Below are 11,631 nucleotides of genomic sequence, written 5' to 3'. Positions count from 1 at the left end.
AGCATTTTGCATGTATCAATGCATTTATTTCAAAAAAAATTAAAAGAACAAAAAAACCTGTAAGGGAGTCTATTACTCCTCTGTTTTCTAGATGAGAGACTGTGAAGTTAGTGTCTGGCTGACTCAGTCGGAAGAGCATGTGACTCTTAATCTCGGGGTTGTGAGTTCAAGCCCCATGTTGGGGGTAGTGATTACTTAAATAAATAAAACTTTACAAAAAAAAATGTTGCATAATATGTCCATGTTTGGTCACACAGCAAGTAAGAGAGGTGGGATTTGAACTGTGGCAATCTAGCTTCATCGCCTTCATATGGGAAATAGAAGACACTTTTCCTAATTAAAGGCAACATGGTGGTAAAGAATTTTGAGAACCACTGACTATGAAATGTATTTTGGGCATCGGAAAAAAAATAAGACAGGAAGTATAAGTTTATTTTGGTTTATGCTCTATCACCTCAGACTCAGCCTTTACTGCTATGCTCTCCAATAAGGTAGCCACTGACCACATGTGGCTACTGAACACTTGAAATGTGACTAGTGTCCATTTTAATATGCTGTAAGTGTAAACACACAGCAGACTTAATAAGACTTAATTTGAAGACTTAATAAGAAAAAATACATAACCTATCTCTTTAATAATTTGTTATATGGATCACATGTTGCAATGATAGTACTATTCTGATTATACTGGGTTATATAAAATATACTGTTAAAATTAACTTCATTTGTTGCTTTTCGCATCTTTTAATGTGGCTATAAAATTAAAAATTATATATGTGGCATATTTTTTTACTGGATAGCGCTACTTTTCTAATTTTATCCTCAGTGTTGTTTCTGGGCTCTTTCTACATTCTCTGGATTTAAAAAAATGACTCAAAGTTCAGAGACACTTCATCAATATTAACATTTTCTATAGTAGATAGATTATTGACTTTTTTTCCTAAAAATTGTTGTATGAAGACCAAAATTGTCGTTGAAATTATTGTTACTAGCCGTCCTACAATGTTAATCACCTTACTTGCACTTTTGTGGAATGTTACAGCGTTTGCGAAGTTCTGGAATCCGAAAACAGAAGTAGAAGAACTAAGAAAGGGGTAGAACTTTAAGTCCCAACATTGAGGTTACCATGCTCAGTGGCCACTTCTGTAAAATCCCTTTGTATGAGAATGCACTGGTTTGTGCCAAATGGAGATTTAAAGTCATAAACTTCCCTGCGAGAGGGCAAAGGTCAACTAAGCACCACCTGCTTGTGAAAGCAAAGCTTTATATCTGGTTTTTCTCAGACTCTACCACAGGTCATGTAAACTGCATATTTTCTTAGTTTTTTCAGTATCACAGTTTCAAAATGCACTTACTGTAGAAAATTTGTGGTTGCGTTCCGAAGCTAAAGACTGAGAGAATCATTTGGGATGGAAGTGGAATGGGTCTCTGAGATTGGAAGTTGCAAATGCATTTAAAAAAAAAAAAAAAGAAAGACAAAACAACAACCAAGAAAACCAAATTCCTTCTCACCCCATAGCAGACGGCAGCAAATAGTTTCTTCTCACTTTCCTATTTGGCTCTTTTCTCTTTTTCATTATTTTGACTCTGATATGACGTCTGTACGTGTCTAAGATATACACCAGCTAAGGAAACACACAAGCCTCACTCCTAAGGGAAGTTTCCATATAGGTCAGTGCACTTTTTAAACCATATAAATATCAGATTAACTTGGGATTCCAGAAAATCTAATGTTAGGATCTTATCCAAGATCCACATAGTTTAGTTTCCCCCCCCCTCTAAATTTGCAAGGCGAAAATGTAGAGCCAAAATAAAAAGCTTTGCAGACTCCTGAAAAATTTTTTTTTATATCGCTGCTTGTATTTTTTTTTTTTCACTGCATGCATTTTTATGGAAGAGTTTGTGAATCAATCAATCAATGAGCTAATCAGTCAATCAATGATCAATGGGTCCTGAGTATCTTTCATGTTTGGAACCTTACTAATTACTCTGAAAATTAAGTAAAATAAGCCAAAATGGTACTGTTATTGACCATTTAGTTGGAAGATACGGCACAGCCGTGGCAAACCTTTCACGGAGGTGAGACTTGATCTGAGCCTTCAGGGATGAGTCAAACTTAAGGGAAGGGAGAGCAGTTCTAAGCAAGGGGGACAATTTGATCTAATAATGGGAGAAAATCTCAGGAACAATAAGAAAATCCAGCATTGGTTGCTTCTGGTCAGTGGTGAGGAAATAAGACTGGCTAGGCAGAAAAAACAAATAGTAGAGAATTTTTATCGTTAGGTATTGGAGTTTACCTTGATTTGGGAGATACCAGAGAGTTCATATATTTTCTGGTCATAAGAGTGGTGTGAGGAGATCAATGTTCAAACGGCAGTCTAGCGAATGAGTTAGAAGCAGGACGCAGAACCTGAGGTCTATTCAGGTGCGGTTGAAGGAATGACGACCATGGTGTGTAAGCTTGGCTGTAGTAGGAGAAGGGAAAGATGCCTGGGATATCCTGAAGGAAGATTTCATAGAGCCTGATGACTAGGCTGGTTGATCATCTTACTGAAATCTGTTTTTAAGAAAAATAAAGTGTAGCTTTTAGTTTTGAGCTTGAGCTTCCAGCTTTTCTGTTCCTGTCCTTCTCAGTAGATGACCATTTCTTTTGCTCTTTCACATCTTCCTTGCCCAGAGAAACCCTGCATAAATGTTTGCCAAAAAAACGAATCAACAAAATAGCTTTCAAATATACATTCTCACAAAAAGTATCTGCTTTTCAAAAATGTCATAGTACAATGCAAGATCTAATCTTGCTTTTCCCTAATTTAAACTTTTTCTCCACCCCAAATTCTCTCTCTTTCATCCTTATTAAATCTACTCATTCTTTAAATCTCATCAAAAATGCCACTTTGTTTTGTTCCTGACTGATTATAGCTAAGGGTATTTGCATTTTTCTTTTGGTAATTAATCACCAGTCATAGCCCACCTTATGTTTTAACTTTTGTACATTATTTCATGAGATACATATTTTTTAAGGAGGTTCCCCGCCCAAGACAGAGCCCAACACGGGGCTTGAACTCATGACCCTGAGATTGAGACCTGGGCTGAGATCAAGAGTCAGACACTGAACAGACTGAGCCACCCAGGTGCCCCTTATTTTGTGAGATATTTAATGGGTGCCTCTTGGAGGACAAGCTGTATGTCTTACATGTCTTTATATTTATTCCCTCTATGGCATAGACTAGTGTTCTGCATAGTGCAGGTGATATATAATCTGCTATTGTCACATTGAATTATTTATTGGGTAGCATTGTCCTGGTTTGGCACATGGCATTTCTTATCTGGGCTATTAGTGCAGTCTCCTAGCTCATCTCCCTGCCTCCAATTCATCCTTCAAATTGCTGCCCAAGTTATTTTTATACATTTTAGTTGAGATTGGTATCTATTGCCTCAGAATAAAATCCCAACCTTTAATATTCAAAACCTTCTATCACCTGGTCCTGGGCTACACTTCTATACCCATCCTGGGTCCTATCCTGTGTGGAGTGTGGTCTGGTCATGCTGGACCATGGGCCCAAAATGACTAATATCTGAACTTTGTTGAATCTTGTCACCTTAATCTACAATGCACCTCTTACCCTGCAAGTAATTCCTTTTTTTTTTTTTTTACCAGTCAGGTCACAGGAGACACTCTTTTGGTCTGTTATTGTCACTTCAAGCAACTCCAAGTTATTCCTTAGCTAGAATGCCAAAAATAAACCTCATCTCCTTGCCATTGACAACAACATGAAACTTGTTTTCGAAAGTTGTCAAAAGACCAGTATACAGAAATCTCCGTGAAGGTCAAAGCTCACCGTTTAATAGCGGCGAAGTTCTCTATTAAGTCAAACTAACTCTTTTTTTAATCTGCGATTGGTCTAACACAGGAAAACAAAGTTAGAAACAGGCTAGTTCCTGGCACAGGGTGGGGCTTTCCTAAAGTCCAAATGCACAATGCATCCCCATCTGTAAGAGAATCACCACCGGCACTGATCAAACATTGTGGCAAAACAGATAAACACACAAAAACCCTCTATCAAAGACCCATTTCCTATGAAATTTTGAGTGACTGCTTTAAGCCACGTCCCTGAAACTCATCTATTGCCTCCCTATGCTCACATGACAGATAATACACAATTCTATTTTTTTTTTCAGTGGGACTGCATGAAGTTGCCTTATTTTGAAATGCTCCTGAGCTTAAAATATATGAAAAAATGAAATACTATCAAAATGAATAGACTGTGGATCCTAAATGCATGAACTCTGAGAAACTGGAACATTAAGTAATATTTATTTGTGGAGGTATGTGGCTTCTAATCTTAAATCTATTTCTGTTTGTTCCACACTAGAGAACATTGGAAATTACCACCTGAATAAAGCTTTTGCTTTTAGCAGCCCTGAAAAAGTCAAAACTCTTGTTTTTTGTTACTATAATCTGGCCTCTCCTTTGATTAAAGGCCAAAAGTTATAGAGAACATGCTGAATAAGAGGTATTGATTTTTTGCCAAAGGTAAAGCTCTACAGATATTTTCAGACATTTGAGCCAATGGGCCTTTTAAAACCTTGTAATTATTTCCTTGTGCATTGGTAGATACTTCTTGTTTCATCAAAACTTATAAGACCTTTTAATACTCCTTCATTTATTTAGCAATGATTTATGCAGCTTCCACTGTGTGTCAGGCAAAGTGTTGGGATTCAGCAATGAGCATCAAAAAACACAGCCCTCAAATTGTGCTATCCACAATCTGGAGAAGAAGTCATAGAATTATCAAATAATCCTACAAATTAGTGAGAATTCTATTAGCACTCTAAATTAGAGAAGCTGGTGCTATGAGAATGTCTAAAAAGGGATCTGACCTAGGTAAGGAGGTCAGGGAAAGCTCCCCTAGGGAAGTGACAATTGCACTGATCTGTGAATGATGAATAAGAGCTAAAATTGCATTCCACGCAGAAGGACTATTACGTGCAAAGGCTCTGTGGACCAGTGGGCACGCGACCTGCAGTGGAAACGGAAGTAGGTCAGTGTGGCCAGCAGAGCTGGGGAAACATGGCGAACACGGGGTTGGAGTGGAAGGAGGGGTCAAACCATGCAGGTGTTAGGCCATATTGGGGATAATGCCTTTATCCTAATTGTGTGGAAAACCTGTGAAGGGTTTGTAAGCAACAAGAGACAATTGTGATCAGGCTTATGTTTTGAAAGGATTCCCAGAGTTAAAAAGCAGGGGACACATGGGGGAAGGGGTAAGAATGAGCTGAGTCTCAACATGCATCAGATGTTGGCATCTTTGTTCAGGGTGGCCACGGAAAGTAGGCTAGAAATATATTTGAGCTAAAATAAATAGAACTTGGTAACGAATTGAATATATGTCATGACTCCTGAGTTTCTCTGTTGGCCAAAACCTTTCCAAATTAAGGCATAGGCAGACCCGACATATTTATTCTCTTAAAAAATGTCTCTGTCAATAACCCTTCAGAATTCATTGATTCAACCACTATTTACAGAGCACCTATTCTGTAATATCCTGGTTGCTGGTGATGCAGGAGGGCAGGGGGCAGTCTTTCATGGACCTTATGACTGTCAGTACCAGACACTTTGGCTAAAATGAAAATTAGTGGAAGCACAATGAAAACAGTATTTAAACTATGGGGGTGGTGGGGGTGATGGTGGTGGTGTCAATTTTTTTTAAAGATTTTATTTATTTATTTAAGAGAGAGAGAGCGAGCGAGAGAGAGGAAGAGAGAGAGCACACGAGCTGGGGGAGGGGCAGAGGGAGAAGCAGACTCCCTACTGAGCAGGGAGCCAGATGTGGGACTCAATCCCAGGATCTGGAGATCATGACCTGAGCCACCCAGGCGCCTGTCAATTGTTCTTTTGGCAAATCAGGATGGTTTTTTTTTTTTTAAGTGCTTTACAATTTCTAAAGCCCCTTACTACCTCACGGGCAGTGGGATAGAAAGGAAGGTGTATATTGAGGAACTAGGGAAGATGAGGACTTCTGAGGTCACAAAGCTATGAGAAATTATTACTTAGGCTTAGGTCTTGCAAATCTGAGATGAGGGCTCTTACTCTATTTTAAAATTAAGACTGTAATCAGGGAGGTTGGAAAAGAAGCCTCCTGGAGAAGAGTATTCCTTTTCTAAATAACCAGTCTGAAAAATAACAGATTCAAGGCCCTCACTATCAACTCAGAAAAAAACACATTCCTAGATTAAGAAACAAAAGTGTGCTTCTTTTGCCTTCATCATTAGCTAAAGTAACATAACCAGATTCTTTATTGGCCAAATGAAGGCAGGAGAATCAGGAAAATTCTGATTTTTGTATTGATCATGGAGGTGAACAATTTCAGGTATGCATCTTGGAAGTTCATGCCAGTACCCCGTGGGGGAACTTAGAACCAAGGGAAATATAAAAGGCAGGCCTACTTTCACCTTATTTTTTTTCATTTGAGAAGCTGAATTATGTGAAATATTCTGGTGCTTTGTCTCCATTATATTACTTCTTATACTTAGCTAGTCTTTAGTAGATACCCTTGAAGGGCTTTAAGGTCAATGTTTTTTTTTGTTTGTTTTCATTAATAATAAACTTGAATTTTTTTTTTAAACAAGGTTATATTAGAAAGTTTGATCCCAGAGTGGTTTTAAGGAGGTAGTCTGACTTCTCTTGGTCTTCATATGCTTATTAGGTTTAAAAAAGAGGTAATTGCAGGGAAGACATACTCCTATCACTTCTCATTTCTGAGCACTGTCAATTCAGATTGAATAGGCACATCACCTGGGATACCTCTTCATTACTGGAAAGAGGTTTGCCTTGTATCTAACATATTTCCAGTTTAACAGCCCTCACCCCCCCACAACCCACAAAAAAATCTCTACATCTGAACCAATATTCAACGACATTATTTATCAAAATAAATTTATTAAAAGTATTCAAAGACCACGTCAAAGTTTAGCTGCCTTCAGGACAGTTTTTGGCACTCATCATGGACAATGTAGTTTCCTACACGACAGCACTCATTCTATTACACCACTTAACAATTCAAACACAGACCGTTTCAGTTTTAGTGTTACATGAGACAACAGTACTGATGATCTGTAGTTCTAAGAACTTCAACACCCTTGCACACAGTAAACATTTTAATATTACTTATTCCTAAATAACTAAAACTAAAACCACTATGTGGTAACATGGACTGATTTAGGGAAAGATACACAGCCAGCTAGCTAAGGCCACATAATCCCAGACCTATTGATTTTTTAAATGCTTTTGGACCAACAGTATCACATCATACCTTGGGGTCTCACATTCCTGCCTTCCCAGTGTGAGACCCACCACATGCAGACCACTTTCTCCCTGTGTTCTGGACACAAATATTCTGGTGCTACGGAAGCTGTCCCAATACAAGCTTCTCCTAGACAGTTACCAGCTTCCTGATTCACTAACTCTGAATCAATAGTTCTGAGTGATGTTTCCTGAACACCCAGGCTAAGTTCAAGGTCAGTCTTTTTGGCAGGTCACAGCCTTTCCCCTTAGGAAATAAAGGAAATGTCCTCCACTTTTGGGCTCCCTTTCTCATCTCATGTGGCATGGGGCTCTGTGGCGATCTGTGGCTTTTTACACAAGTCCTGGTAGAATTCTGACTCCAAGAAACGCGGATAAGAGTTGTTCTCCATCAAGCTGTAGACCCTCTTCTGGGCAGTTGTAAAACAGCCACTTGTAACTTCTTGTATATTTTGGGCAATCAGAGTTTTGGTTTGAAAGTCTATGTTTATCTGAAATTAAAAAAAAAAAAGTGGTTTATTCCATATTCAGAGCTAGAGATTGATACCTATTTGATATTTGAAAACAAGAAGCAGAAACTACAATGTGTGATGAGCTTCACTAGCCAGGTCACTGAAGAAATGAAATTAATCTAATTAAAAACTAAAATTAGTTTTTAAAAACAATTTTACTCCTCCCCCCTTTTAATTTAATTTGATGTCTTTTGTCTGGTGCTAAGAATGTTCAAAATATGCTGCAATGAAGAACTTTTATTTCCCCCCCTCACCTCTTTTGGAGCTTCTTTTTCTATGAAATCAGTATATATTTTCCTTGCTTTGGAGGACAGTTTTTGGGGTGACTTGGTTTTTTTGAAGTCTTCACAGGCCAGCCAGAATTCAATATTTTCTTCACAAAACTCAGATTTTAAAAAAGCCCTGAATGCAGCAAGACCATCTGGGGAAAAGGGAGGGGGAAAAAAAGCATACAGAATGTGAATTGGGTGACCAATTAATCCCTTAATTTTTTTCCAGAACTACCATTCTCCCACCCTTATATTTTATTATTTCAAGATGATAGCAATTTTCTCGATTTCACTCAAACTTGTAATCCTCAGAATTTGGCTCTTTAAAGACTAAGATGAAAAATGCTTAAGTTGGCACACTGCTACAAAAATAGAAATACTTAACTTTGCTATTAATGCAAATATTTATAGGGGAACCTAAATTCTCTGGGAACTAAACCTCCTGGAAACATTGTATGCAGTGGAAAAGCTGATTCAACCTCAAGGAAGAGCAACTGCCACTACAATTTTGGCTAGTTTTTCTTTCCTACCTACAGTGAATAAACCATGCATTTCCATGGTTAAATACTAGGAAATAAAGGAGAAAAATAGGCATTATGTTTTTAGTGATTGTAAAGCTGAATTCCCCTTGGGCAATCTGCTCTTCTGTTGTGTGAACACCTTTCTAGACGTGTGATACTTGAAATGGATCAAATTCAACAGGTTAACTTACATTTACTGGCTAGCAGCTCATCAAATGCTTCTGACCACAGTTGTGCTTCCTCAGGAGAAGGCCTGCAAAAGAAAGTCTGCGCATTAGCTTGTGCACATCAGAGTTCCTCTTTTCAGCACAGTAGCTAGCTATTCATATTTGCAAGTACAAGATTTTCAACTTACTTGATGAAGGTTTGCTGTTTGCTTTTCTTGCCATTTTTGGGCTTCCCAGGAGAGGATGAATTTTGCAAGAAGTAGCTCAAACGGGTCTTCCAATCTTTTAATCTAAAAAAAAAAAAAAAAGATATTCACTAAGTGGCAACATTTTAAATTGCTACTGCAGCTGAAGGCATTTTTACCAAATAAAGTCACCCAGTAGCTACAAACTAAATAAGACAAAACAAGAATTCTTCAAGTCAGTCTTACTTTAAACCTAGCACCTATGTGCTGAACAAAATTAGTTTCAAACATTCATCTGAACAGAAGTACTAACTACTTTTATAATTAAGGGTAAGACTACCTAAAATTATTAGGGTATTCAAAGGAATTCAGTTGGCATACTTCAAAAGGCAGATGCTATTTCTGGTCCACAAAAGGCAGCAGTTTTTCTGCAGCCTTAATTACAACTCTGAGACATTTCATACGTGAAACCTACAGTGGAGCGGCCTGGAGCCAGTCGGTATTCATTTCCCTTCTACCCTTAAGCAGGAGGCTCTGGACCACACTAGAAGCCTTGAGGGAGGTGGGTGTGTGTGATTGAGCGCCCCCCCCCACCCCAATTACAATCCTCATTTTAAGCAGATGATGCATAACAATGATTTCACAGTCTTTAGTGGCTGAGATATGCAGTTCCATTAAAAAACAAAAACGATTTTAAAACGAATATAATCAGAATCGACCAAAATACTCCTTTCAGAAGCTGTGTAAGTTGATCAAAACTTATAATGCAAGGTACCATTGCTGGGGATGCGCTTCAGCCGCAGGACTCTCGGATGTTATTTTAAATGCAGGGGGAAAAAAAACCCCCGCAATTTCTTAGGCGCATCTACCACCGCTTCCATATCAAAAATTTTCTCAGTTCCTAAACTACCCGAGAGTCCTTCGCTCACGTAACAAAATCAGTACATACCACACAGATTTAACCTTACTTAGCAAATTGACCTTTTCCACATTTTTTTTTTTCCTGCAGAGGCGCAGGTTACATAGTTTTCTCTCTTTTTTTTTTTGAGCCCGAATGTATCACGTTTGCAGCAAACCCAGAGAGCCAGGTCCGCAGCGAGCGGCGGGAGAGAGAAGAAGGCCGTACTCACAGGGTCCGCTTCATTTTTTCCCGCTTCTCCTCGCTCTTGGGGCTGTTGCCGGAGCTCTTGTCCATGGATCCGCAGTCGTGCTGGACAGCCAGGAACATGGCACTTTGCATTATCCTCCCCCTGCTGGAGCTGCAGCTGTTTGCGGTGGGGCGCGCACGGCCGCGTTTATTAGAGGTGGTGGGGCTGGGGCGGGGCCTCACGCCGCCGGTCCCGCCTCCAGAGGGCACTAATTGGTCGGTTGCAGACGGGCCCGGGGGCGGGGTCGGCCCCGGCCCCGGCCCCGCCCCCGGCCCCGGCCCCCGCCTGCGGCAGTCACCGGCGCCGGCGAAGGGTCTCGAAGCGAGGTCCGCTGACGTCTGCGGCCCCTGCTTCGTGCGCACTCGGGCCAAACGCGGCGGCTAGCGGGGTTTGGTGTGGGATCAGGCAGAGAAGCCTGGCTGCGAGCCACGGCCGGTGACCTTTGCCAAGCAGTGGCGGCCCCCGGCGAAGGGAGGGAGGCAAAGTTGGCTGCGGCCCGGTGCTCCAAACCGCGAAGGGGAGTGCTGATTCCCCGCCGGGAAAAACTTGCTTGTGGCGAACCAGGGTGCAATTGCCTTATTTTGAATTAAGATGTTCTCCCCCCTTTTTTGAGAGCGCGCCCTCTTCCCACACCTCATTTCTTGTTTGGCAAACTGAGGCCGCTGGGAAACCCTCACCTATTCCGCTCTGAGACTCGGTTTAGTTTGGGGGGAAGGAAAAGATGAAAGGGAGGAACTGTGACGATTCAGGGACAGGTGGTGTGACCTACTCTACCTACCGGCAGCTTGCCGGTGCATCTTGGAACACGTGTGGGAATGAACGATAAATAGGGAAGGAACGGAGAAAGTGACTATCAGATGACAGTGTTTTTAACTGGGTGTGCATTTTTGATCACCAAAAGATACCTGATTGGGTCTGTCCGTGGGGTTATTTCTCCGGAGTCCTTGGCTGCTTTTCCTTCCAGAACAGAAATCACAGATCTCCTTCTGCTGAGATAGAGGGAAATACCAAGACCTCCCAATTGTAATGCGCCAGAGCCCTTCTCGTTTAAGAGTGCAAGGATGCAGGATTTCCTCATGAGTCATTCTTGGTTTGCTTAGAATTTACCAGAACTACTTAACTTGCAAAGCGGGGAGGGGTGGACAGGGTAGAGAGGGGGAGCAGGAGACGTTAGTGGTTTACCTGAATAAGTTTAATTTGTTAATTCTTCAAAAATCAGCTCTGCTGTACCGGGCTTTGAATGTTTTGATTGGGAAGGACAAACAGAGAACCTCCACAATAAATAACCTCAAAGCAATTACTTGATTTCAGGTAACAGAACTGTACAATGGAATATTCAAATGGTTTCCCCATCAAGCATGTCAGTAGAAAATAAGATTCACAGCAATGTTAGGCTACAAATATTCTCCCTGCTTTGCATTAGAACTGCTAAAAGAAAATTGGAATTAGGGCGCCTGGGTGGCTCAGTCGTTAAGTGTCTGCCTTCAGCTCGGAATCAAGCCCCACATCGGGCTCCCTGCTCAGCG

At 40.6% G+C, this 11,631-nt stretch overlaps 1 protein-coding gene across 1 annotated transcript; it reads right to left on the bottom strand.

Annotated features, from left to right (window-relative positions):
* Window positions 1-6,910: 6,910 nt before the first annotated feature.
* RGS2 (regulator of G protein signaling 2) lies at window positions 6,911-10,236 on the bottom strand. The gene is made up of 5 exons (XM_032422204.1): window positions 10,088-10,236; window positions 8,961-9,062; window positions 8,797-8,858; window positions 8,070-8,236; window positions 6,911-7,794 (listed from the first exon to the last, which is right to left on the bottom strand). The coding sequence occupies exons 1-5, from the start codon at window positions 10,195-10,197 to the stop codon at window positions 7,600-7,602; spliced, it is 636 nt and encodes a 211-aa protein (XP_032278095.1). The 5' UTR covers window positions 10,198-10,236; the 3' UTR covers window positions 6,911-7,599.
* Between the last annotated feature and the right edge of the window lie 1,395 nt (window positions 10,237-11,631).

Source organism: Phoca vitulina, unplaced genomic scaffold, assembly GCF_004348235.1.
Source record: "Phoca vitulina isolate PV1807 unplaced genomic scaffold, GSC_HSeal_1.0 scaffold26, whole genome shotgun sequence".
Lineage (NCBI taxonomy): Eukaryota > Metazoa > Chordata > Mammalia > Carnivora > Phocidae > Phoca > Phoca vitulina.
This window is presented reverse-complemented; position numbering and strand designations above follow the sequence as displayed.

Coding starts and splice junctions, on each gene's coding strand:
- RGS2 (XM_032422204.1), bottom strand. CDS start 10,197: ATGCAAAGTGCCATGTTCCTGGCTGTCCAGCACGACTGCGGATCCATG. Junction 9,063..10,087: donor GAAAAAATGAAGCGGACCCT/GTGAGTACGGCC, acceptor TTTTTTTTTTAG/ATTAAAAGATTGGAAGACCC. Junction 8,859..8,960: donor AAACAGCAAACCTTCATCAA/GTAAGTTGAAAA, acceptor TTTCTTTTGCAG/GCCTTCTCCTGAGGAAGCAC.